This window comes from Pantherophis guttatus, chromosome 2 (genome assembly GCF_059756535.1).
Source record: "Pantherophis guttatus breed Tessera chromosome 2, ASM5975653v1, whole genome shotgun sequence".
NCBI lineage: Eukaryota > Metazoa > Chordata > Lepidosauria > Squamata > Colubridae > Pantherophis > Pantherophis guttatus.
Genome location: NC_142064.1, coordinates 158095712 through 158118909, shown reverse-complemented (window position 1 = coordinate 158118909; position 23198 = coordinate 158095712). Strand labels below are relative to the sequence as shown.

The window sequence follows — 23198 nt, the reverse complement described above, 5'->3', positions numbered from 1 at the left end:
ATACAGCTTTAGCTTGTCAGCAGTGGGTTGGCACTGAGGTGAAAACTCTGTTGGGAAAACATATATGCAACATGAGGTAAGTTGAGCCAATGTGGAGCTGAGCATAGAAGTGATGTGGATGAGCACCACATGCACAAGAAGTCTGTTGGTGTCCCAGGCATAAAGCTACATGATACCACTTCTAATCAAAGACTACAGTATTACTTTTGTATTTTGATAGTAAACAGCCTTTCAGTAAGTATGTTCTACCTTTTATCAGATCAATTAGTATTTTAAGCAGATGCCTAGATTTGCTGCTACTGTCTGCTCTAAAGAGTGATTTCTAGTGTAAGACTAAAAAAAAGTTAAGGATACATCTGGGTATTTTTTCATAATAAACAAAAATGTGGAGGAATATATGGTGGTTTTTTTGCTAATCAAATAAGCATAATAAATGTTGCCTATTAACATTTGTAATCAGATTCCTAAAACTTCATCAGTCGCTGAGTGCTTTTAAATAATATCAGATATTGATAAGCATCATTCACCTGTGGACACTTTCTCCTGCCCCACAAAATGGCTTCTTGATATTTATTTTATTTTGCTTATTTACTTTTTGGAGAGCAAAATGTTAAAGGTAAGTTCAAATCTTATACCAGAAAGATGGTTTACATACTATACATGTATATACTGAAATAACTTAAACTTAATTGATATCAAAAACAACTAATATGTCTCATGCACTGGTTTTTCTTGTTGCAGTGAGTTAGTCGGGAACATCCAAGCATTAGAGGGGTGGGTGGGTATATTAGATGTTATGTTATGTTGGTCAAGTTATTTTTATTGACAGCTATCCCTCTTTTTGGTGAATGGACGAAGCAAATAGAAAGAGAAATGCATTCATTGTACAAGTAGTATAATTTCCCTGGATAAGTGTTAAGTTTATTTATTTACAATTTTTGGACACCATAACGGTGTCTTTTTTGAATGGAAATATGATAATGTCCTGTCAAGCACTCTGTATTTTTTGGGAATGCTGGCTGTGCAAATTCAAAACACGCAAGAGCTGAGTTTCATTACAAAAATGTTTGGATACTAGGTAGGTAGGAGACACCAGGGAGAAGAGCCTGACAATGATCCAAGTTAGAGCTGGTGGTGAGCCAATATTGTGGGAGGCAGAAGTAGAAAGATTGGGCTGGATGGGCATGACCTAATAGGCAGCTTCAGAAATAACCTAGTAAGTTAACAGAGGCAATCCAAAATGACGAAGCAGGAACAGGTCTTGGTGTTTGTACAGAGAAATGTCTATCACCATGATAAGTAGGTGTTGGGTGAGAGGTGACTCTGGGTTCAAAGTGGTTTAGATTCCATTTGTACCTTATGTTCAGAGTTTTGAGCAAATTATTTTACTATTAGATTGATCAGGTTTTGGTTCATGAAATGAGTTTTATGGCTAGCTACCCTTGCAAGTGCAAGTTACATTTCCCCCAAGTTCCATATATGGCCAGTAAGGTGAAGACATCTGGGCTAAGCCATAAACTGTAAGTGATAGCTAATGCACAGTCTTTGTGTGTGTTCTTGCAGAGCCACTACTCGACCAGACATTTCTGTCATGGAGAATCAGAGTGGATTTGATTTAAATCAAGTCGATTTAAATCACAATTTAAATCATGATTTAAATCACTAGTAAAAAGGCTTGATTTAAATCAACTCGATTTAAATCATAATTTTTAAAGAGCAACTGTCATCTCTCCCACAGCGGCTTCTCCTCTGACCCGCTATTGACTCACTGACAGTCCCAATATTGCAGAATATACAGCCTCATGCTACATAACTAAGCTCCATTTCATGGTGAATAAACTAAATTATGAATGTATCTTAAATAGAAAACTATCTTTAGATAGATTTTTACTCCCAAACTATTTTATTAAAATAAATTTGATTAAAAAAAAATCCGAATTTAAATAAGAAAAATCCGATTTTAATTTTTTTTTAAAAAATCATCAATTTTTATGTGGAAAATAATTAAATAGAGGAACAATGTTGTTAATGATTACTTGAGTAGGAACATCAGGCCAGATATACTTTAAAATAAATTTTATTTTGAAACTTACAATTACTTTGTTTGGGGTTTCTGGGAAGGGATATAAGTCCCATGATGGAGTGGACAAAACTTTATCAGACATTAAATCTGTAAGAGTAAAGCAACTCCAGCAAGAATCCACTTAGCCGGCTTCTCTTTTGTTTTCAGGTTGAAAGTCCAGACGTAGGTGGGGCCTCTTGTACGTGTCTTGTACACCGGACACTCATATACGTTCTTGATATCCATGCGATCCACAGGGATGGCCTTGATGAAAATGACTGGCATCGAAGGCGTCAGCTCCTTCAGGCGTGCATCAGTGATGAACCCCGTCTGAGTATCCCAGCGTGCACCTGCAACAATATAGGGGCAGTACTCTCAAGATCAGTTGTTTTGCAGCAAGGCTAAGGGAAGGGAATTTGCATGATTATCAACCTGCTAACTTCAGCAATAAGGCTACATGCTAGACTTTGGCTTGCACCTGCTTTTGATGCTATGCCGGTGGCTTACTTATATATTTTACAGGAATATAAGCAAAATGAAACAATTGGATGCATACGCTGCACTTGGCCTAGAGCAGCTATTATTTTATTGCAGAAGGGTGTGCACTCCTACAAGTGCTTTTAACATAAAGTCCATTTATACACAGATAAGCAGAAGAATCTAGGCTCTTTTAGCTCAACTTTAAAAAAAAAAGCTTCTAAAAAAGAAAAAATATATATCTTAGTCCCAACACCCCCAAAGTAGAAAGAATGTTGGAAGCTGTCCTCTTGCTTTTTAACACAGGTGGGTTTGGTCATGAAATGGACATCTGCTGCCCTCTACTGATATGAAATAAAAGAGGCAGCTATGGTTTAAATGCCTCATTTATCTTTTTGGTCGGTGTCAAATAGTTATTTATCAGAATGAATTTGAGGATTCGTTCTGATTCTGCTGTGGGTGCAGATAGTATTGCCAAGTGGCTGATTTCTAGCATAATTTCTGTCAAATAGTCTTTGTATAAGTATGAAAGTTGGACACTGAAAAAGAATGAGAGACGATAGAAATATAGTTGTCTTTGAATTATAGATCTGGAGATGGTAAATAAGGGTACCACAGACTGCAGTCATTATTCAATAAAACCTGGACCAAATTAAAACTGACTGTTGTTTTGCAGCAACGATCAACAACCGAAGCTAGTGGGTGATGGGCTAGGAAAAAAATCATGTTGTGGATGGGTGGATCAAAGAAATGACAGGGCTGTCCTTGGAATCGCTATGAGATGCACTAGGGGTCAGGCTGAGGTAATGAATATTCACCCATGCAGTTACCAGGTGTTGGGCCTGACTCAATAGGGACTTAAACTACCAAAAAGGAAATTTAATTTCAACGTTGCAAGGAACTCTTGAAGCTGTCATTGAACAGTACTTAAAAAATCCTACTCTTTAATTTCTTTAATTTTGGAGAATGTGAAATGGGCACCTGAATTCTTTTATTTTTCTTGGTTACAGAATTGTGTAACAGATGCAACCCTGGTAGAAAAAGTCTGAAAACAACATTCTGAACAGAAATCTCTCAGTAATTTACCTATTTAGTCTCAAAGTAAAATCTGAAAATAGAAGAACCAAGTTCTGTTTCCAAAATTATTTTCTTGCTCCTTCTCCTATCTGTTCAGCAAATTGCTGTGGAAGAAAACACCAATGGCCCTCTGTAAGCTGCACTCACATGCTTGAGAAGGTTTTTGAAATTAAACCGAGAGTCACACGAAACAATGTCCATATCTTATCTACACTACTAGGTGAATGGTCTGTACCTTCCATGAAGAGCCCATGCACATAGGAGCCTTCTCGAGGTGGAGCTGTCATATCTTCCCGGGTTTTCTTGGTAACTTCCACTGAGAGACACATTCTGTCAAGAGGCCATTCATTCCTCCTAGCCATGGACTGCATAATGGCAGTCAGGAAAGACTGAGGATTGAAGAAACCTGCTAGCCACACAGTTGTGGGCAGGGCAAAATCTGTGGTCCAAGCCTCCAGCTCCTGGAAATGAAAACAGTGACTGTTTCATAGATAAGCATATTAAGGACTGCACATGCTTCATATTGCAACTTTAATTCTCCCTGTGTATTCATTAAAAACACCTATAGCTTGAATGGGAAGATGTATTAAATAAAATTTGCTGAACAAATTGGAGTAGGCACTTTGAGATTTGTAGGATAGCAAAAATCCAGACAAAGAGAGCTGTCTTTTCATTTTGCTTTATGTACTGTTAAACAGTGTTAAGGTATAGGAGCTTTGACACTCTTCTGTTTTAAAAACTTCTTTACTCAAAGCAAACCTACAAGAGAATTGGAGAACAAATGCATCACAGTTGTAGGTGTAATCTAATTACTGCAAATTTGTTCCTTCTGTAGTCCTTGGTAAAAACATTGGGAGGAGGGAGGAGGGATGGCTGTTGGACTTAGCAGAATTTCTAGAGACATGTCTATTGCTGGCCATTATGATAACTTTGAGTAAAACATTGCAATAAACTCATTCTTTTATGAATAATATGCATGATTATGTGAGTCTTTGTTCTGCTACTGTTATTTAACTTTTAAAAGGGGGAAATGAATTGAATGGGTCACCAAGAAACAGAAAGATATTGCAGAGATCTGGAAGAAGATAAGGAAATGAATATAAAGTTCTTTTTCTTGACTGTAGGATACCAACTCATTCTCCTTTCAATGTTTAAAGGTAGTGGTGTAGTTCCCTCCCTGGCAGCTGCAGAGGTGGTTTTTTTTTTTTTTTTAAATTAAATGCTGTCAGGCCTGCTCTATAGGAACACCAAATCCAAGGATTCATAACACAAGCAGACATGCAATAGCTGGAAATAATAGCCCTCCCACATATGTAAATCAAACTATGCATCCGTTACGTAGATGCAAAGTTGTCACGATCAAAGGAGGACAATGGGAAACTCAAGAACATCCTTAATAGTTGATTTAATAATATTTAATTTCACAAGAGAAGAAGAAAACAGTAACCTACTACTCTTCCTAGATATTTCTCAGAAGAGGAAACAATGCCAGAATTTCAACTCAGGTGTATTGAAAAATAACAAACCAAAGGATACAACTACCAGTCCAACTATCTGCAAGAAAAGCTGAGTAAGAATGCTATACAGCCAAGAACTTCAAAGAAAAGCAACGTTAACAAAATAGAAAAAAGTAGCTTTCCTATGCAGCCAACTAGTACACAATCACCACAACTCATGAAAAGATCAGTTCTCCCGTACAACAAAAAATATTTAAAAAATTGTAAGCAGTTCACTTCATTTGCTAGACATCAGAATAATAAAAACTCTCAACAAAATGAAGCAACCCCAAAGACCCAACGAATGAAGAAGACAGAATTATTTGCAAGATAAAATGCAAGGACTCTGAATGCCACCATTCAGGAAAAACAAGCAGCTTATCGGAATACATCCATAAACTAGTTCTTACAAGACATGATGATTTTTTAATTTCACAGCACATAAACAAATGCAACCATAAATTCACCTGGGAAACTCTTTCAGATCAATGCAAGATAATTCACAAAAGCCTGGCATTCTGATCGATCAGCCATTAACAAACACATAAAATCCCAGTGTATAAACTATTTTCAAAAAGCAGTGATCCAACAAGGAAGCAAGCAGCCTGAGGCACATCCTTATCATACCCAGCAATTAAATAGATTAAGTGAGAACACAATAGATAGGAGCAATTTTCAATGAAACAATAGAGTCAAATCGGAAACAGGCAGACAATCCACAACATTCCTGATCAAGATATGTAGGACAAGATGCTAGTCATAAAAAGCCAGCAAACCCAACTCCCTTGTATCAGAGCACTGACAGTATTACCTAGTATAGTAGTGAAAGGTTTGCCAGAAGAAAACCAAGCAAATAAGATCCCAATAGAAAAGCAATGCTTAAGGGCAGGTTTTCAGCTTTTTTGGAAAAATCAGCCTTAAGAATTTACAGCAAATTTTACAACAAAGTACTAACAATAACAACCACAACCACAACCACATGGAAGGTTTTAACTAAGGCTTAGTCCTTACCCTGATCCGGAGCAGTAGATCTGCATACCAGGCTGCTAAGCTAAGTAAAGATGGGTAAGCACGTTTTGTCCAGGATTCGGGCACATTGTCATAAAAAAGAGCATTGGATAATTCCTCCATGTCTGTTGTGATTGTCAACTCACCCTTTGGAAAAAGTAAAAGTTGTAAATTGATTGTTGCCCTTATCAGAACATCCTGCCTGAACATATTGTCCATCTGAATAATTTTGAGTGTAACTAAGGAAATGGCATCCCACTTGGACCTGATTAACTGAATATTAATTAAGATCCTCTCAGTATTATATTATCCAATAAACAAATTCTTTTGGGGGGGGGACGGACGGATGGACGGACTTTTTATCATTGTCCCTCAAGTTAATTATGGTACTGTGTAGCAATTTAAATTTCCCAATACACTACTGAGAAAATAAGATTATTTTCCCAGTTACTGTTGTAATTGGCAGGACTGAAATTAGATGATGACTGATTGTAATACGAATCAAAAACATATGCATAGCATACACAAACATGATTTTTGACACTAAAAATCAGTTTTTGTCTCTGAATGCTTGTGTGATAGAGTTTCAAAGGAGAAGCAGTGTCCACGTTTTTGAACAACTTTAGCTTCTAGCTCCCAACTAAGCATTTCAAAGGAGTCCTTTGCAAAAGAGTATTAGTACAATAAAGCACACCTGCTTCAAACATAAAAGCACACCTATTTTGAAGAGTTGCACTGGCAATTCCTGGAGAAGTGTTGTCTGTTCCTGTACAGACTCATGCAAAGAACCAGAGACAGCTTTTAAGGCAGCCGTGTGAGCCAGTACATTAAATTATATCTCAGCCACGCTTTGGATCTAGCTCCCTCAATTTTCACATATGTAAACACACAAACCTGTGTTCACTACATAATTACTCAAAAATTACTATTCAGAATTTAAGATTATTCACTCTCAAAGAAAGAGTAAATCTAATATGTACAGATTTAATTCAGTGTAGTCCCTGCCTTGTCAACTGAAGTTGCCCACCTCAGCTGATTTCCCGGCCTCTCTATGTGTGAGTGGCAGTCTTGTTCTGTATATGAGCATGCAAACCCAAGAGCAGAACAAGGACCCCAAAAGGGAGGGAGGTATATTAATTGACGACTGGTTAAATTTGACTAAAATAGAGTCCCTATAACCATTTCCCCTCATCCCGAGAAATATTCAGTATACATACAATCTCCCTATGAGAACAGCAAAAAAGAGACTGGAGGGAAAACGGGAGGCAGATGGGATGAATGGAAGGGGAAAACAAGAGAAAGAGCTTGGATAGGATGTGGGGGGGGGGATAAACCAAGGAGGGGAGAAGGTCAGGGTAATTTGCTAGAGAAGAAAAGCAAAAGACCAGTTTGGTGTTACAAAAAGGATTAAATTCAGCGGAAGGGCATTTTTGTTCACCAACTGAAACTTGATCTGATATATTACCACAAAACAATTTTCCATTCATCTTTTTTCTGGATCAGTACTCCAGCTGAATAGCTGATAATTGTCTTATTGAAGACAGCACCAGCAAGAGCATGTAATATGCAGTCACCTTCAGTCCCAAGTTCAGTTCTTTCAAAGACCGTCTGATTTCACTGGTGAGGATGTTCATTCGTTCACATTCCTGGAAAGCAACTACCACATATGGCGTTTTCTCAACTGCTTTTGCCATAATTTCCACCATGTTGAAGGGCTCTGGAAGACGATCCATGATCTCATCTAGCACTGTTTTCACCTAACACACAAAAGGCCAATTGTAGGTTTTATTGGTCGTAACTTTTTGCTGTGAAAGCAAATTACTTGAATGATCAAGTTTATTCCTCATGTGGTCAAAGAAGTGCTAAGTACAGCACAGCACAGCACAATCCAAAAAGATGGTAAAGATTTCCCGAGTGTGATTCCTTGGGCTGCAACCAGGCAGTTTTCTTGACAGCATTTTGGAGGTGGCTAGACACTACTGTCTTGTGGGATTATTATTTTTAATTGTTTAGTCAACAGCCTTGGAAATTCCCAAGTAGTCTGTCATCCAAATACTAGCCTGATCTAATTTTATTTAAATCTGAATGAGAGATCAACCAACTTCTATAAAACAAAACCTGACAGTGGGAGAGACAGAGTAAGTGGGGAAATTAAAAAGGTCAAGTAATTTAAAATAAATAAATAAAATTAAATTAAAAAAAAAACAAATAATTAATAATTTAAAATAAATAAATTAAAAAGAAAATAAGAAAAAAACCAAAAACTCAAAAGGCAGCCTTGATGAAACATTGGCTTTCTGCTACCAGTCTTCTATTTTTCTATTTATTTATTATTATTATTTATTATTCAAATTTGTATACCGCCCTTCTCCTTTCGGACTCAGGGCGGTGAACAGCCAAGATAAAAACATCGATACAAACATCACAATTAAAATAAAGTTAAAATAATTTATAAATTTGGCCCATAATTTAAAACTTGTCAATTAAAATCAATATTAAAATTTTAAAACTAACCCTAAAATCAAGACAGACCGGCTAACTGGAAAAAATAAGTTTTTAGGGCCCGACGAAAAATCCGAAGGTCGGAGATCACTCGTATCTCTGGGGGTAGATTGTTCCATAGGGTAGGTGCCACCACAGAGAAGGCTCTCCTCCTGGGGGTCGTCAGCCGGCATTGTCTGGCCGACGGCACCCTGAGGAGGCCCTCTCTGTGGGAGCGAACCGGCCGGTGGGAGGCTATTGGTGGCAGAAGGCGGTCCCGTAAGTACCCTGGCCCTAAGCCATGGAGCGCTTTAAAGGTGATCACCAACACCTTGAAGCGTACCCGGAAGTCCACCGGAAGCCAATGCAGCTCGCGCAGGAGAGGAGTCACATGGGAGCGCACCGTCGCTCCCATAATCCCCCGCGCAGCCGCATTCTGCACCAGTTGGAGCCTCCGGGTATACCCCAAGGGGAGCCCCATGTAGAGAGCGCTACAATAGTCCAGACGAGAAGTGACGAGTGCTTGAGTGACCGTGCGTAGGGAGTCCCGGTCCAGAAAGGGGCGCAACTGGCGTATCAGGCGAACCTGACAAAAAGCCCCCCTGGCCACGGCTGTCATATGCCCCTCTAAAGACAGCCGCGCATCCAGGAGGACACCCAAGTTGCGGGCCCTCTCCGTGGGGGCCAATGATTCGCCCCCAATAACCAGCGATGGCGTCAGCTGGCTATACCGGGACGCCGGCAGCCACAGCCACTCGGTCTTGGAAGGGTTGAGTCGAAGCCTGTTTCTCCCCATCCAGACCCGCACGGCCTCCAGACACTGGGACATCACTTCCAAGGCATCATTGGGGTGGTCTGGGGTGGAAATGTACAGCTGAGTATCATCAGCGTACTGATGGAACTCCACCCCAAAACCACGGATGATCTCACCCAGCGGCTTCACATAAATGTTGAACAGGAGAGGCGAGAGGACCGACCCTTGCGGCACCCCACAAACAAGGCGCCTTGGGGTCGACCGCTGCCCCCCTGTCAACACGGATTGCGACCGGTCAGAGAGATAGGAGGAGAACCACCGCAAAACGGTGCCCCCCACTCCCAATCCCTCCAGCCGGCGCAACATGATACCATGGTCGATGGTATCAAAAGCCGCTGAGAGGTCTAATAGGACCAGAATAGAGGAAGAACCCCTATCCCGGGCCCTCCAGAGATCATCCACCAACGCGACCAATGCCGTTTCCGTGCTGTACCCAGGTCTGAAGCCGGACTGGAGCGGGTCCAGATAGACAGCTTCATCCAGGTACTGGGGAAGCTGTCGCGCCACCACACTCTCAACAACCTTCGCAATAAAGCGAAGGTTGGAGACTGGACGATAGTTAGCCAAAACAGCCGGATCCAGGGATGGCTTCTTGAGGAGAGGCCTCACCACCGCCTCTTTCAAGGCGGCCGGCAGGACACCCTCGCTCAAAGAAGCGTTAATAATCCCCTGGAGCCAGCCTCGTGTAACCTCCCGGGAAGCCAGCACCAACCAGGAGGGACACGGGTCCAATAAACATGTGGTTGCGTTCAGCCGCCCCAAGATCCTGTCCATGTCCTCGGGAGCCACAGGATCGAACTCCTCCCAGATAACGCTCTCAAGGCCTGCCTCAGTCATCTCGTCTGAACTAACCCAGTCGGCGGCCAAGTCTTCCCGAATCTGAGTTATTTTATCATCCAGATACTGTACAAAATCCTCAGCTCGGCCCTGCAAGGGGTCCTCCCGCGCTCCCAGATGAAGGAGGGAGCGGGTCACCCTAAACAGGGCGGCTGGGCGGTTATCTGATGACGCGATAAGAGCGGCAAAATAGCTAGATTTCGCCGCTTTTATCGCCACTAGGTAGGTCTTAATGTGAGACCTTACCAGTGTCAAGTCAGACTCGGAACGACTGGCCCTCCAACCGCTCTCTAGGCGTCTTTTCCGGCGCTTCATCACCCTCAGCTCCTCAGAAAACCAAGGAGCTAAGTGAGTTCGGTGCCGGGTCAGAGGCCGCAAAGGCACGACCCGGTCCAAAGCCCCGGCAGCCGCCCTATCCCAGGCAGCCACCAGGTCATCAGCCGAGTCATGAGCTAGAGTCTCAGGAAATGGCCCAAGCTCCATCTGGAACCTATCAGGGTCCATCAGGCGCCTGGGGCGGAACCACCTGGTCGGTTCCGCCTCCCTGCGACGGGGTACGGCGGTCAGAAAGTCAAGTCGAAGGAGCGAGTGGTCAGACCATGACAAGGGTTCAATATCTACATCCCCTATATCAAGGCCACTCAACCACTGACCAGAGATAAAAACTAGGTCCAGAGTGTGTCCCCCCATATGAGTAGGGCCGTGAATTACCTGGGTCAGGTCCATGGCCGTCATGGAAGCCATGAACTCCTGAGCCACCTCAGATGTCTCACCGATGGATGGCAGGTTGAAATCCCCCATGACCACAAGTCTGGGGGTATCAGCCGCCACCTCGGCTATAACATTGAGGAGTTCGGGCAGGGTCGTTGCCACGTGGCAGGGAGCCAGGTACGTGATCAACAGACCCATCTGCACCCCACGACCCCACTTCACAAAAAGGGACTCACATCCGGCTATCTGAGGTACAGTGGCCTCCCTCGGATCAAGACCCTCTTTTAAAATGACCGCCACCCCCCCGCCCCTGCCCTGAGCTCTCGGCTGATGAAATGCACGGAAGCCTGATGGGCACATCTCCACGAGGGGAACTCCCCCCTCATGGCCCAACCAGGTCTCCGTAATACCTGCCAGGTCCGCTCCCCCCTCCTGAATAAGATCACAAATGAGGGGGGCTTTATTTACTACGGACCTGGCATTACATAACATCAGCCGGAGACTCAGGCGCTGAGACTCTAAGCAGCCTGGGGAACGGGAAGAGCTAAGGGGACCGGGGCACGCAATCGCTCGAAGATAGCGAGCACGTGCCCCCACCACATGATATGGCCCCCTGCTCCCGCCATACCTGCCCCTCCCACTCAGCGTGTTAATAGAGAAGCCCTCACTAGAGGGCATTCTAACAGTCCCCTTTCCCCCAGAGTTCGTACCCCCTACGGCACCATTAATAGCAGCCGGACTAGTCTCCAACCCCTGTGGGTTTTCCCCCAAACCCACATAACCTCCCCCACCCTCAGAACCCCTTAAAAATCTAATTAAAAAAGTCTTTAAAAAACCCCTCAATCCCCTTTTTGCAACATGCCACCTCTCGGGGTCCCAAGATCCGTCATTAAGGTGGGCCCTCGATAACATAGAGGGCCAGGCCTGCGAGAGGGGGGAATCTCGCAGCTCAAGAAGTTTTGCCCTAGAGTACATTTTAACCTTAGAGTGATGATACAAATTTGGCCTAGACATGGCCAGGGGTCTGTAAAGATGGTTTCAAATGTCCAGGAAGCAAGACTAAGATAATCGGAAGAGTCACCATTACCCTCTCACGGTAATGGGTAGGAGTCCTCACGTTTAGTCCAGCTGAGGGGAAACTATCCAACCACCCTCTCACGGTGGTTGGCCATCCTAATCAGGCAAGATGGAAAAAAGTCAGAAAAAGTCCAAAACCACCCTCTCACGGTGGTTTGGCGTTCCTGGCCCTGAAAAGATGAGTCCCATCCGCGGCGAAACGTAGTCTGGAGCTGGTTCCATCCCTCCTCCCGTAACTGCCTTGTCCTCCATACAGCCAGGAGACAGGACGAAAGACAGAGCCAGGTCCCAAGCTCTGGGGAAGAAAGTCCACATTGGCCGATAGGCCGATAACAGGGCCAGAAAAAAGGGAGGGGGGGGAGGCCATCCATAGCGACCCAATACTTGAGCCGTCCACCAGCCTCTCCAACCCCAGGTCTTTCCACGCAAACCCTTAATGTCAGCCATGGCTCCTTCAGCCCCTGAGCACAATGGGGTTCAACTCCCCCATTTCGATGTCGAGGCTTGATGTTCCTCTCCTCTCCTCCAACGCCAACAACTCTCCAGCTCTCCAGCACCACCGCCCTCGACCTGGTTGCCACGCAGCAGCCGCCATTACCACAGCGTCGTCCTTGGCGCCGGCCACACCCGAGCTCCCAACGTTCCCCAGCGCCCCCGGCACATTCAAAAAACCCCCGGGGGCATCCAGGGTCAGGAGGGAGCTCGCTGGGCATCACCACCGCCGCCGCTGCCGCCGCCGTTCTAGCAGCCGCCGCCTCGGACAAACAGGGAGAGAAACGGCGGAGCCGGTGCAGCCGGGCTGTCAGCGTTCAGCCTCGGCGTTCTTCCGCCCACGCCGTCTTCCGCTCACTTCTCCCCAGCCACGAGGTTCCGGAGGGCGAAAAAGCCCTCATCAGGCTGGGGAGAGAGTCCTCAAGCTGGAAACGGGGTTGCCGATGTTCATGGCAACCCCAGAAGACCCCTGCCAGCCCGCGAGCCGCCCATCTCTAGACGCGATCTAGACGGGCGTCGCCATCTTGGGGCATGCGCAATAGGAATCTATGGTGGATCATGTCTCAGGAAATGACATGCATTCTTACCTTTTCTTCACGGGACACGCCAGTTCCTCCTCCAGCATCGGATTCTTTGGGTTGCATTTCCAGCACTGTGCGGAAAAGTTTCTCTGAGGTTACAGTGAGGAAACCAATCTCTGCATTCGGATGGAGCCCATATAGATAAGGACTCTCAGGTGGTAGATTTTCATCAATATACTCATGATAGCCCTATGAAAACATATATATATATATGAAGTAAAATACTGTATACTTGATACATAATGAAGTAGGAGATATGTAAATTTGTATATAGAACAAGGAATAGATTACTTATTAACTTGATTTTGATGTAAATGTTAGAAACCAGAGACGTTGAGCAATGTCCATTGTTTTACTTTTAAAAATAATAAAATAATAATTTTTAAAAAAGAAAGAATATATATATTCAGCCTACACCCCAAAATACAGTTCACCATGGAAACAGAAGCGAACAACCAACTTCCCTTCCTGGATGTCTTAGTCTACAGAAAATCCAATGGCTCCCTAGGACACACTATCTACCAGAAGAAAACACACACAAACCGCTATCTGCACGCACTCTCACACCACCACCCTGCCCAGATCAACTCTGTAGCCAAGACACTCATTTCCAGAACAAAACGCTTAGCTGACGAACAACACCTAAAAACTGAACTACACACTCTCACTAACGTACTAACATCCAATGGATTCCAAAGAAATAAGATCACCAACTTAATCCAAAAAGAAACCCCCACTAAAACCCAAGACAGAGAACAAGAAAACGGCAAAGCCCTCCTCCCATACATAAAAGGCACCACAGACAGAATAAGCAAAATCCTCCACAAACATAACATCAAGACAGCATTCTGCACAAACTGAAAAATATCCACCATCCTAAGGAACTCCAAAGACAAAATTGAGTTAGAAAATCAAGGAGTATATGAAATCCCATGCACCGCCTGCCCCATCACATACATCGGACAAACCAACAGACGAATAAGTGCACGCATAGAAGAACACAAGAACTCAGTCAGAAAAGAGGAACCAACTTCTTCCCTGGTCCAACACCTTAAAGCCACAGGACATGATATTGACTTTAAAAAGACCAGAACTATCGCCAAAACTGAACACTTTAACAACAGAATAATCAGAGAAGCCATTGAGATAGAAAAACGCCCACACAGCATGAACAAACGAGACGATACCTCCCGCCTACCAGCCATTTGGAAACCCGCCCTTATTGACAAACGAGTCCCTAACACGACGAATGACACCAGACCCACACTCACGAGAGCCACACAGGATGTCACCACCACACATCCACGCAGAAAGCAGACTCAAACCCACACTGATAATGAGCCACGACCAAGGACCAGAAGCCAGACCGCAGCTGCATCATTAGCCACTTTAAACCCCTCCAATCCATACATGAAGCAGACTGACACCCACCATGAAGAGATAGCACAGCCACGAACACGAAGCCAAACAACAATAACGCAGCTCACCAGCTCAAATCCCCCTGCAACTCAGACTAAGCTGAGCACAACCAAACCCCCACCCAAACAGAACACACCCCCAGCCAATCAGAGCACAACCAACCCCCCATCCAATCAGAGCACAGCCAAGCCCCTAACCAATCAGAACACACCTCCACCCAATCAGAACACAGCCAAGTTCCCACCCAATCAGCTCACATCCCCACTAGCAGTTAAAAGGAAGAGGCAGCTGCGATCTCACATTGCTCCTGGAAGCACGAAGCCGAGAACACCAGCCTGAAGATGACGAATGAGACTTCGTCGAAACGTTGCCAAGACACTTCCAATTTTACGTGGGAGAAGACCCGAATAACCAAAGACCTACATACAAACACCCGCGAAAACCTGAGAAAACAAATATATATATATATATATGTGTGTGTGTGTGTGTGTGTGTGTGTGTTTTCGTAGATTTTCACGGATACAAGTATGCAAGTCTTGGTGTATTCGGGTCTTCTCCCATGTAAGAAAGTGCTCTCAATCTTAAGTAGCCGAGTCTGGACATTCTGACCTTCACATGATAGCTTCCAGTTTATTCTGTATCCATTTAATTTGAATTCTCTGTGTGATTCATGTCTTCTGTAAACTTTTCCTATATTCCCCTTTTTCCAAGAAATATTTTTTCGTATTTAGAGATTTGGCTTTATAGGTTGAATCTGTTTCCTTGTTAAAAACTTCCTCACATACAACACAGCTGCTGTTTCTATTTCAGGACTGATAGTTAACTAAATTCTGTATTTCAGCAGGGCGCTCCAGAGCATCCCTGCTTGTTAGTTTGCCTAGGGCTAGCCTGAAGGCTGAAGTTCTTGGTAGAAGGGTGAAGTGCTCCTCAGTTGATGGACTGGGGCAGATTTGTGTCATGTGACATATTGCAACTTCCCTCCCCCCTTTGCTAAACTCGGGGTGGACGCAGTTAGCTCATGAGGCATCTGGCCCGCAGGCCGTGAGTTTGACACCCCTGGACTGGGGGCATTGGGAAGGACAGCTGACCAGGAACAGCTTCCTTTTTGAGGAGCGCTTGGAAGAAGGCCAGCAAGGTTTTAGATTATTTTCCCAAAGGGCCACCATCAGTGAGCTGTTGGACAGTATTACTTGGTCTGTTGTGTGGATGTTTGGGTGGTTGGGGTGGAGAATTGTGGTGGGTGGGAGTGTGTTTGGGGATTGTTATGTGTGTTGGACCTGGTCTTTGGGTGTTAAGTGAATTTCATTGTATGGGTATACTGTGTATACATGTACAATGACAATAAAGTTATTTATTTATTTAAGTTATCTGGTGGGTGAGTGGCCATCTTTACTGCCCTTCCCCTGCCTGATTCTCTGTACAGTTGGATCCACCTTGTTTTCACCTTGTAATCACTATTGGGTGGAATGAGGAATCCTGGAGCCAGAAACATTTCGCCTTCCAGCATTTCCATGCGGATATATTCAGCCAGGTAAGTCCGACACAGTCTGCGGTCCCAGTCATCAGTGATATGTCCCCCATACATGATTTCACCAAAGAGATATCGTAAATCATCCCACGGCACCTAGAGAGCGGGGACAATATTCATGACTTGATATTAGCAGATAGAACTTCATTCCTTGGTTCATAATACAAAAAGTATGCCGTTTTTGACTTGACTATAGCGCCAGTGTGGCTTCCAAAACCCAGCCGGTTGGGTTGAGATGGGAACTCCCAGAATTCCTAGCGTGTACAATACATTTTTTCAATTAATACTTTTTTTTCAGAAAATGAATGGTAATATAAAGACTACTTTATTTCAGGACTGAAAAAATATTTATCATGGTGACACTTAGCTGAAGTAAATAAATGCTTTTCGGTAGCTGTGGGATATACTTAATGATTTCAGGAGGCTTGAGGGCTCCAGGCGATGAAATGAGGAGGTACAGTGGGACTGTGTTATACAAGGGAGGGAAGTCTAAATCCCCACCTTCATTATTTGTTCTTTCAGTTTGTAGGGCTGCCCACTTGTCATGGGACTCTTAATAGAGTGAATAAAATAAAATAAAAATGCAACAGAAATTATTAAAAACACATATTGTTGGAGGCAACTTTCATTTAAAACAAGGAAGATGGGCTAATGTAGCATTCTGGCCTAGTGGCTGGGGAAGAACCAGGTTTTCAAGGCCTTTCTAACAGTTACCAGGCTTTTTATTGGTTTGATTGTTTATATCCCACCTTTATTATTTATTTTTACAAATAGCTCAAGGTGGCAAACATATCCAACACACCTTCCTCCTCCTAATTTCCCCACAGCAATAACCCTGTGAGGTGGGTTGGGCTGAGAGAGAGTGTGTGATTGGCCCAAAGTCATCCAGTTGGCTTTCGTGATTAAGGTAGGACTTGAACTATGGTCTCTTGCTTTCTAGCTTGGTGCCTTAACTAATAGATCAGTCTGGCTCTCTTTTAAAAATTTCTTTAAGCACATTTTAAGCTTTCAAGTACTATAGCTGTGATAGTGAACCTATGGCACGCATGCCAGAGGTGGCATGCAGCACCCTCTCTGTGGGCACATGAGCCATCCCCCCAGTTCAGCTCCACCATGTATGCACGTGTGCCTCCTGTCGGCCAGCTGGTCTTTGGGTCTCTGCTGCACATGCATGGGGGCAGGGCGCATGGGGGGAGCCACACGTGCATGTGGGGGCAGGGCAAGGTGGGGGGATGGGGTGGCATGTGGTGTGTGTGTGTGTGGGGGCCACGCATATGTGAGGGGGCAGTGTGCATGTGGGGCGGCACATGCAGGGGGTGGGGTACATTTGGGGGGCGTGTGTGCATGGGCGGGGTGCTTGTACAAGGGGCACACACTCATTGCATTTTGGGGTTAATGCAAACGTGTGTGCATTCGTGCGTGCGTGCACTTTGGGCACTCGGTCCGGAAAAGATTAGCCATCACTGTACTATAGTTTCCCTTCACATCTGATAATGGCAGGATCGCAACATTTGGAAATGAAATGAGGGGAGGAATTCACATAACCACCAAAAAAAGTGTGTGTGTTGGGGATCTGGGTCTCACATGCAGCCTTTGGGTCACATTGATACCCTTGTAACAGGTGAAAGTGTTATAGATCCATTTCTCCCATTCTTACCTATATAATGACATAGACATTGGATGGATTACAACAGGAATCTGGAACAGTTTTTGAGGGAAATAAAATGATTCTATTATACTGACCTTCTATATTGCAGAAACACACATGCTTTGCTTTTCAGTTGCTGGAAGTCTACTTCATTTGAAGCAGTTCCATGTCAAAAAGTGGAGAAGTCCTTTTGACAAAGTCCAGAAGCCCTGACAGTCCTCCCCTCAAAAAAGAAAGCATGCTATCCACAATGATACGCTGGCTTATTCCATGTTTTTTTATTCCTCTCAAATCTAGTTCATTAATCAAGCCATTGGGGAAGCAGAGGCTTAGTTACCGTACTAGTTTATAACAGCATTAGCATGCAAATGAGCAATCAAACAATCTTTACCCTCACGTTGGCTTCCAGGTAATTATACAGGACATTGATGGAAATGGTGAGATCTCCATTGTTAAAGGGGTAAGACCTGTTCCAACCTTGCGCTCCAAATTTCCTCCGTTCTGCTACCACTGCGTGGAAGTAGCAGAGGGCAAAGAGAATAACCTTAAACTCAATTTCCTTGGTGCACATTTCCAGGGTATCCTAAAGGGGTGCATAGAAAGAAAAGAGGCTTTTTGCACAATATTATTATAATTTTAAATGCAATATTTTCCAGTTACCAATACAAATCATGTTGCAAAAAGTGGTAATGACTTCATATAATAAGAATAATAATACAAAACAAACAAAAACCTGCCACAAAACACCCTTCCCCTAAAAGTCTAGCACTGTAGTATTACAGCTATCTACTAATCTTTCCTTTAACAGTAGAAATATACTTCATTGGCTAATTAAAATACGGACTTAAAAATAAATGGTGTCCCTCAGCAGGGTTACAGAAGCTGTAAGCTACATTTCAAATACCCTCACACTCACAGCAGCTAAGTATAAAAGGGATGTTGTAGATTTTTTTTTTTATTATTTATTTATTGGTTCGACTTATATGCCGCCCTTTTCCGGAGACTCAGGGCGGCTTACAATGCGTTAAGCAATAGCCTTCATACTTTTGTATATATCTGCTTAGTAGGGCTTTCGCCCCCCCCCCCCCAAGTGGTGTTCTTTTTTATACAAAGTCAGCTTATTGCCTCCACAATCTGGGTCCTCATTTTACCTACCTAGGATGGGTGTAAAATACTCCTCCTATTGTGGAAATTCAACTGGGAACTGCAAAAGCAGAGCAATGACAAAGGCATTTTCTAGAGTACTGTAATTTAAACTTCACTATTGGTCTAAGAAAATACTGCACTTGTGTAAATGCCCAGGGCATTAGGAACACCACCATTCTGATTCTTTCTAGAGAATTCAGAGTTACTGTAGTATTCTGCCAGAGAATATGCATTGGTAGAAAATTAAATAGAAATCAGAAGCAAGGAAGAGTAGACCAAAAGGCTGCCAGGAAATCCTAGTTGTGGTTTTTAGGGCTCCAGCTGTGGTTAGGTGGTACCATTGTTTTGCCTTACCCAATTTTTGACTGAACCTTATAGTTCTTAATTTCTTTAGTGTTTTAATATCTTCAGATGATCTACTACCACTAAAGCCCTTGTTTAAAAAATCATTCGAGATCTGAATTCTGTTCCCACATGTGTACCTGCTTTTTCAGTTTTAGTATTTTGGCCAGAAGGAGCCACAGTTGGGATATAAAAGAATGGGAATGGTTCTCCCAGATTCTACCAGATGGAAGGAAAGGAGTAATTTTAGGATCAAGTTTGATCTCAGCTATGTTTTTGACATAGTGACAATTCTTCTAAGTCCTCATCTTGTTATGATGTTTTCTGTCGCTTGACTCATCGTATAGATCTAAAAATTGGCTTAGGCAAACTAGAAAAAATATATTCTAAACTTGAAAGAAATAAGTAGCGCATATTCAGAACACAAAGGCTGTCCTAATCTTCAGAAGCAGGACAAGACTTTAGTATCTGTTCTAACCAATAAAGTGCCCTCCCAAAATAAAGAAAACCAATTGTGTTAGTATTTAAGAACTAGGACTTGAGGCTAGAAAGGCGTAACAAATTGGACAGAGGAATTTGTTTACCTGTGTAAAGAGGTCGAGGGCTTTGTGTAAGTTGGCATACATGCCAGTTGGAGGCTCATTTGTGATTTTAATGGCATTTTCTAGCAGGCCCTGAGGAATAATGTGAGCATCTGGACAAGGAGCAGGTTCAGCACTCATAAATACGCGGTAATCGTCGTGACTCCCAATGCTGTAGCGTTCGACTTTCTTATCCAGCGTCCCCAGCCACTTGGCTACCAGATGTATATTCTGCAAGATTGTAAAATTAAATGACTTGGCACTGAGGAAGTTTAACTTGTCTTTTTGGTCTGACAATGACTGGACTGCTACTTTAAACTGCCCTTGTCTCCTGTTCCAAAGCTTTGACCCTCTCTTGTGAGAAATCTTTGAGAAAATGCTCAGTCTCCTACATTAGTCTATGAAGCTGGGGTAGGGCAATTCTTTACTGACTGCTATGTGTGTTTAAAATTGCCTGCACTGGATGCATATTATCATGAGAATGTTATTTATAATTTCTTCTCTTTGTATAATATGCTAGCCCAGAGCAGCATCTGATATCTTTTGTATTTAAAGAGTAATACTATTACATAACAGTGTGTGCTCTTTGGATCAGCCTTGTTACTAAAAATGCCCCTCCTTCTGATAAGCAGAGGGAAGGGGTGCATTCACATTACGAACTTAGCAAATTTATCTAAAATGTGAGGTGCTTCTGTCCAAAGGTTGCAACAAGGTCCTTGGCATGTAATTGTGCAGTTGCCTTGTGACAGCCTCTGTTGATGAGCATTCTGCATTTTTGGACAAGCAAATATTTGGAGATTTATATATTGTGGGTTTGTTTTTGGATCAGAATGCAGACAGTTTGTGCAATTTGTGTGGACTATGCATTGACTGACTAATTGTTAATCACGTAGGAAAGGGAATAGTGTGTGGAATCAGTGCAGCTGACAAATCTCGGAACTGTAAACAGGAAATCTATGGGTATTCAATACCTGAAGAATGACCCAATGTCCTTCTACTGCAGCCACATCCAGAGCATGTTCGGCCACGACCTCTTGCCCTTGTCCCAGGGACACATTATGGATTTTCCCATTGTCTATGGTAAAGCCAAGCTTTTGACCTAGGAGTAATAACACAGTTAAAAAGCTGCATGTGCTCATTGCTTGTTCTTGTTCTGATTTCCTTGTGCCCAGGTCTCTATGTAACTATCTATAAAATTAATAACTGGGTTGTCTGTCTGTGGACTGCACTAGCCTTATTGGCTATAGGAATATTTATCAGCAGTGCTATACCAACGTACCTAGGGCTTCAACATCCTTCAGGGGATCCACTCCAGGAGAAAGAATGAAAAATATTGGTGTGGATTGACTGCTTTCTTCATAGGACTTTGAGAATTCAACACTACGCCCTTCAACAAATTTACTTCCCATCTTCTCTTCCACAAAGTTTCTGAGAAAGTCATTTTTTTTTGGAAAGGGAGGGAAGGAGAGGGACAGAGAGGGAGGAATAGAAGCAGCCAGATACATTATTAAAACAAACAGAGTCTGGGGAATTATCAACTCACTTAGTTTCAGTCACAGGGACTTTAGCTTATTATCCTGTCAACAACTGCTTAAGAGTAAGTTCTACTGAATTCCACCAGGCAGATTTAGACACACACGGATAGAGCAGAGATATAAATAATTGAGATTGGCACTTTCTCCATTCCAAACTGATGGCAGAGATGTTCTACATCAGAGGTCTTCAAACTTGGCAGCTTTAAGACTTGTGGATTTCAACTCCCAGAATTCTCCAGCCATCTATGCTGACTGGAAAGTTCTGGGAGTTGAAGTCCACAAGTCTTAAAGCTGCCAAGTTTGAAGACCTCTGCTCTACATATAATAGCACTGGAAATGGCAAGGTCCAATGGAATCCAGTAGCATTTCTCTAATACATTATTAGCTTTCTGTATGAATGGTTTTACAGTAAGCAACATATTGTCCTCCAGATGTTTTGGACTACAGGTCTGCAGATTCCTATCTACTGGTCACACGGCTTGAGGACCACAGGTGTAATTTTTAAAAAAACTGATTACCTATCCTTGTTCTCAGGGAAACAGACTGCTTGTTAGTACATTTTTCACTTGAGCCCCAAGCAACCAATCCTGAGTGGGATTTTGTGCTATTAATTTAAATAGCATAACTATGTTATTCAGTTCTTGCGGTGACGTAGATTAGTCATTTACAAGCATGAAAAATGGATGTTTTTGTTTGTATTGTTAAAACGACAGAAGTAACTCTAATTATGAGACCAAGCAAACAAATCCCCAAATAAAACCTGGTTGACCATTTGCAACTGCTCCTATATGCTTGTACTCTTTCAGAATTATCAGCATTTGATATCAGCTCAAGCTTTCTGGAATTGTTGATAAAAGAACACAACAACGAGTGACATATATAAGTCTGTCTGAACCCTAGTGCCCATGTCTATGTGCCCCTGTCTGCAAGATGGATGTGTTTGTTGCTTGCTTTTGAACCTCTGGACTGTACCAGCCTATGTCCTCTTCTTGACTGTTTAGTGCAGAGGTCTTCAAACTTGGCAACTTTAAGACTGGCCGGAGAATTCTGGGAGTTGAAGTCCACAATTCTTAAAGCTGCCAAGTTTGAAAACCTCTGGTCTAGTGGGGAAAAGTCCAGAGCAGACCGAAAGACACAGGTCCTTGGAATAACATGCTCCACATGGCAATATTCTCCAGACTCCAAGTGAAGCACCCTCAGATTTCCTATTTCCCAAGCCTGTAGAAGACAACATGATACATACTTGACTGCATAGGTCATGCGGTCTGGCCTCATGCATCGCATCATGCACAGCTTTTGCAGGGCTGTCTTATTCTTCCACTCCTTCGGGAAAACCTCCTTTTCAGGGGTCTCTGATTCTACAAATTTTTTCCATCGCTTAGCAGAGCCTTCGATATCGCTGTCCAGGTTTTTGAATTCATCCATTTCAGAAAGTACCTGGGGATACAGCAACAGCAGATGCAGTGCTCTCTCATTCCTTGCCCATGAGTGGCTAGTTAGGTCACTTAGTCCTTATCATTCTCTATCTATGTTTTAGATGTTTTGCAACAGAAAGAAATGAAGCATCCCAAGTATTAGTAAAATATTAGAGGGGATAATGAACTGCTTTGCATATTGTAATAGCAGCAATGGCAGACTATTTTACAACCTCCATTGAGGAAAAAAAACCCCTCAGCTAGGTCCTGCCAGGAAATTCCTGACTTGTCTTGCTGACCTCTTTCTTCTTCAAAGTATGGAAGAGGGTACAAAAGGATCAACTATCCTTGCCTTGGACAACATAATTAAAGAAAGAGAGGTAGAAGGAACAGTGGGGAGGGGGGGGAGTGACCATATGATGTTAAGGGGACCTAATTCTGCAGGTAGTCAAATTCAGACCGTATTTTGGT

The 23198-nt window shown here is 43.1% G+C and overlaps 2 protein-coding genes across 3 annotated transcripts in view; one reads left to right on the top strand and one right to left on the bottom strand.

Moving 5' to 3' along the window:
* Positions 1 to 4587, top strand: part of PGS1 (phosphatidylglycerophosphate synthase 1) — a 44245-nt gene extending 39658 nt beyond the window's left edge. For both annotated transcript variants that reach the window (XR_015732469.1, XM_034412857.3), the window contains one exon: positions 2231 to 4587. The gene's annotated coding sequence lies outside the window, so the exon portion shown is untranslated. The remainder of the gene's footprint in view (positions 1 to 2230) is intronic.
* DNAH17 (dynein axonemal heavy chain 17) overlaps positions 2062 to 23198 on the bottom strand; it is a 130545-nt gene continuing 109408 nt past the window's right edge. The window contains exons 70-80 of the mRNA XM_087887098.1: positions 22556 to 22749; positions 21057 to 21205; positions 20749 to 20876; positions 19781 to 20008; positions 18100 to 18291; positions 15977 to 16156; positions 13120 to 13302; positions 7695 to 7877; positions 6124 to 6267; positions 3852 to 4077; positions 2062 to 2412 (exon numbers count right to left, since the gene is read on the bottom strand). Of these exons, the coding sequence (XP_087743224.1) occupies positions 2165 to 2412; positions 3852 to 4077; positions 6124 to 6267; positions 7695 to 7877; positions 13120 to 13302; positions 15977 to 16156; positions 18100 to 18291; positions 19781 to 20008; positions 20749 to 20876; positions 21057 to 21205; positions 22556 to 22749 (2055 nt within the window). The 3' untranslated portion in view covers positions 2062 to 2164. The remainder of the gene's footprint in view (positions 2413 to 3851; positions 4078 to 6123; positions 6268 to 7694; positions 7878 to 13119; positions 13303 to 15976; positions 16157 to 18099; positions 18292 to 19780; positions 20009 to 20748; positions 20877 to 21056; positions 21206 to 22555; positions 22750 to 23198) is intronic.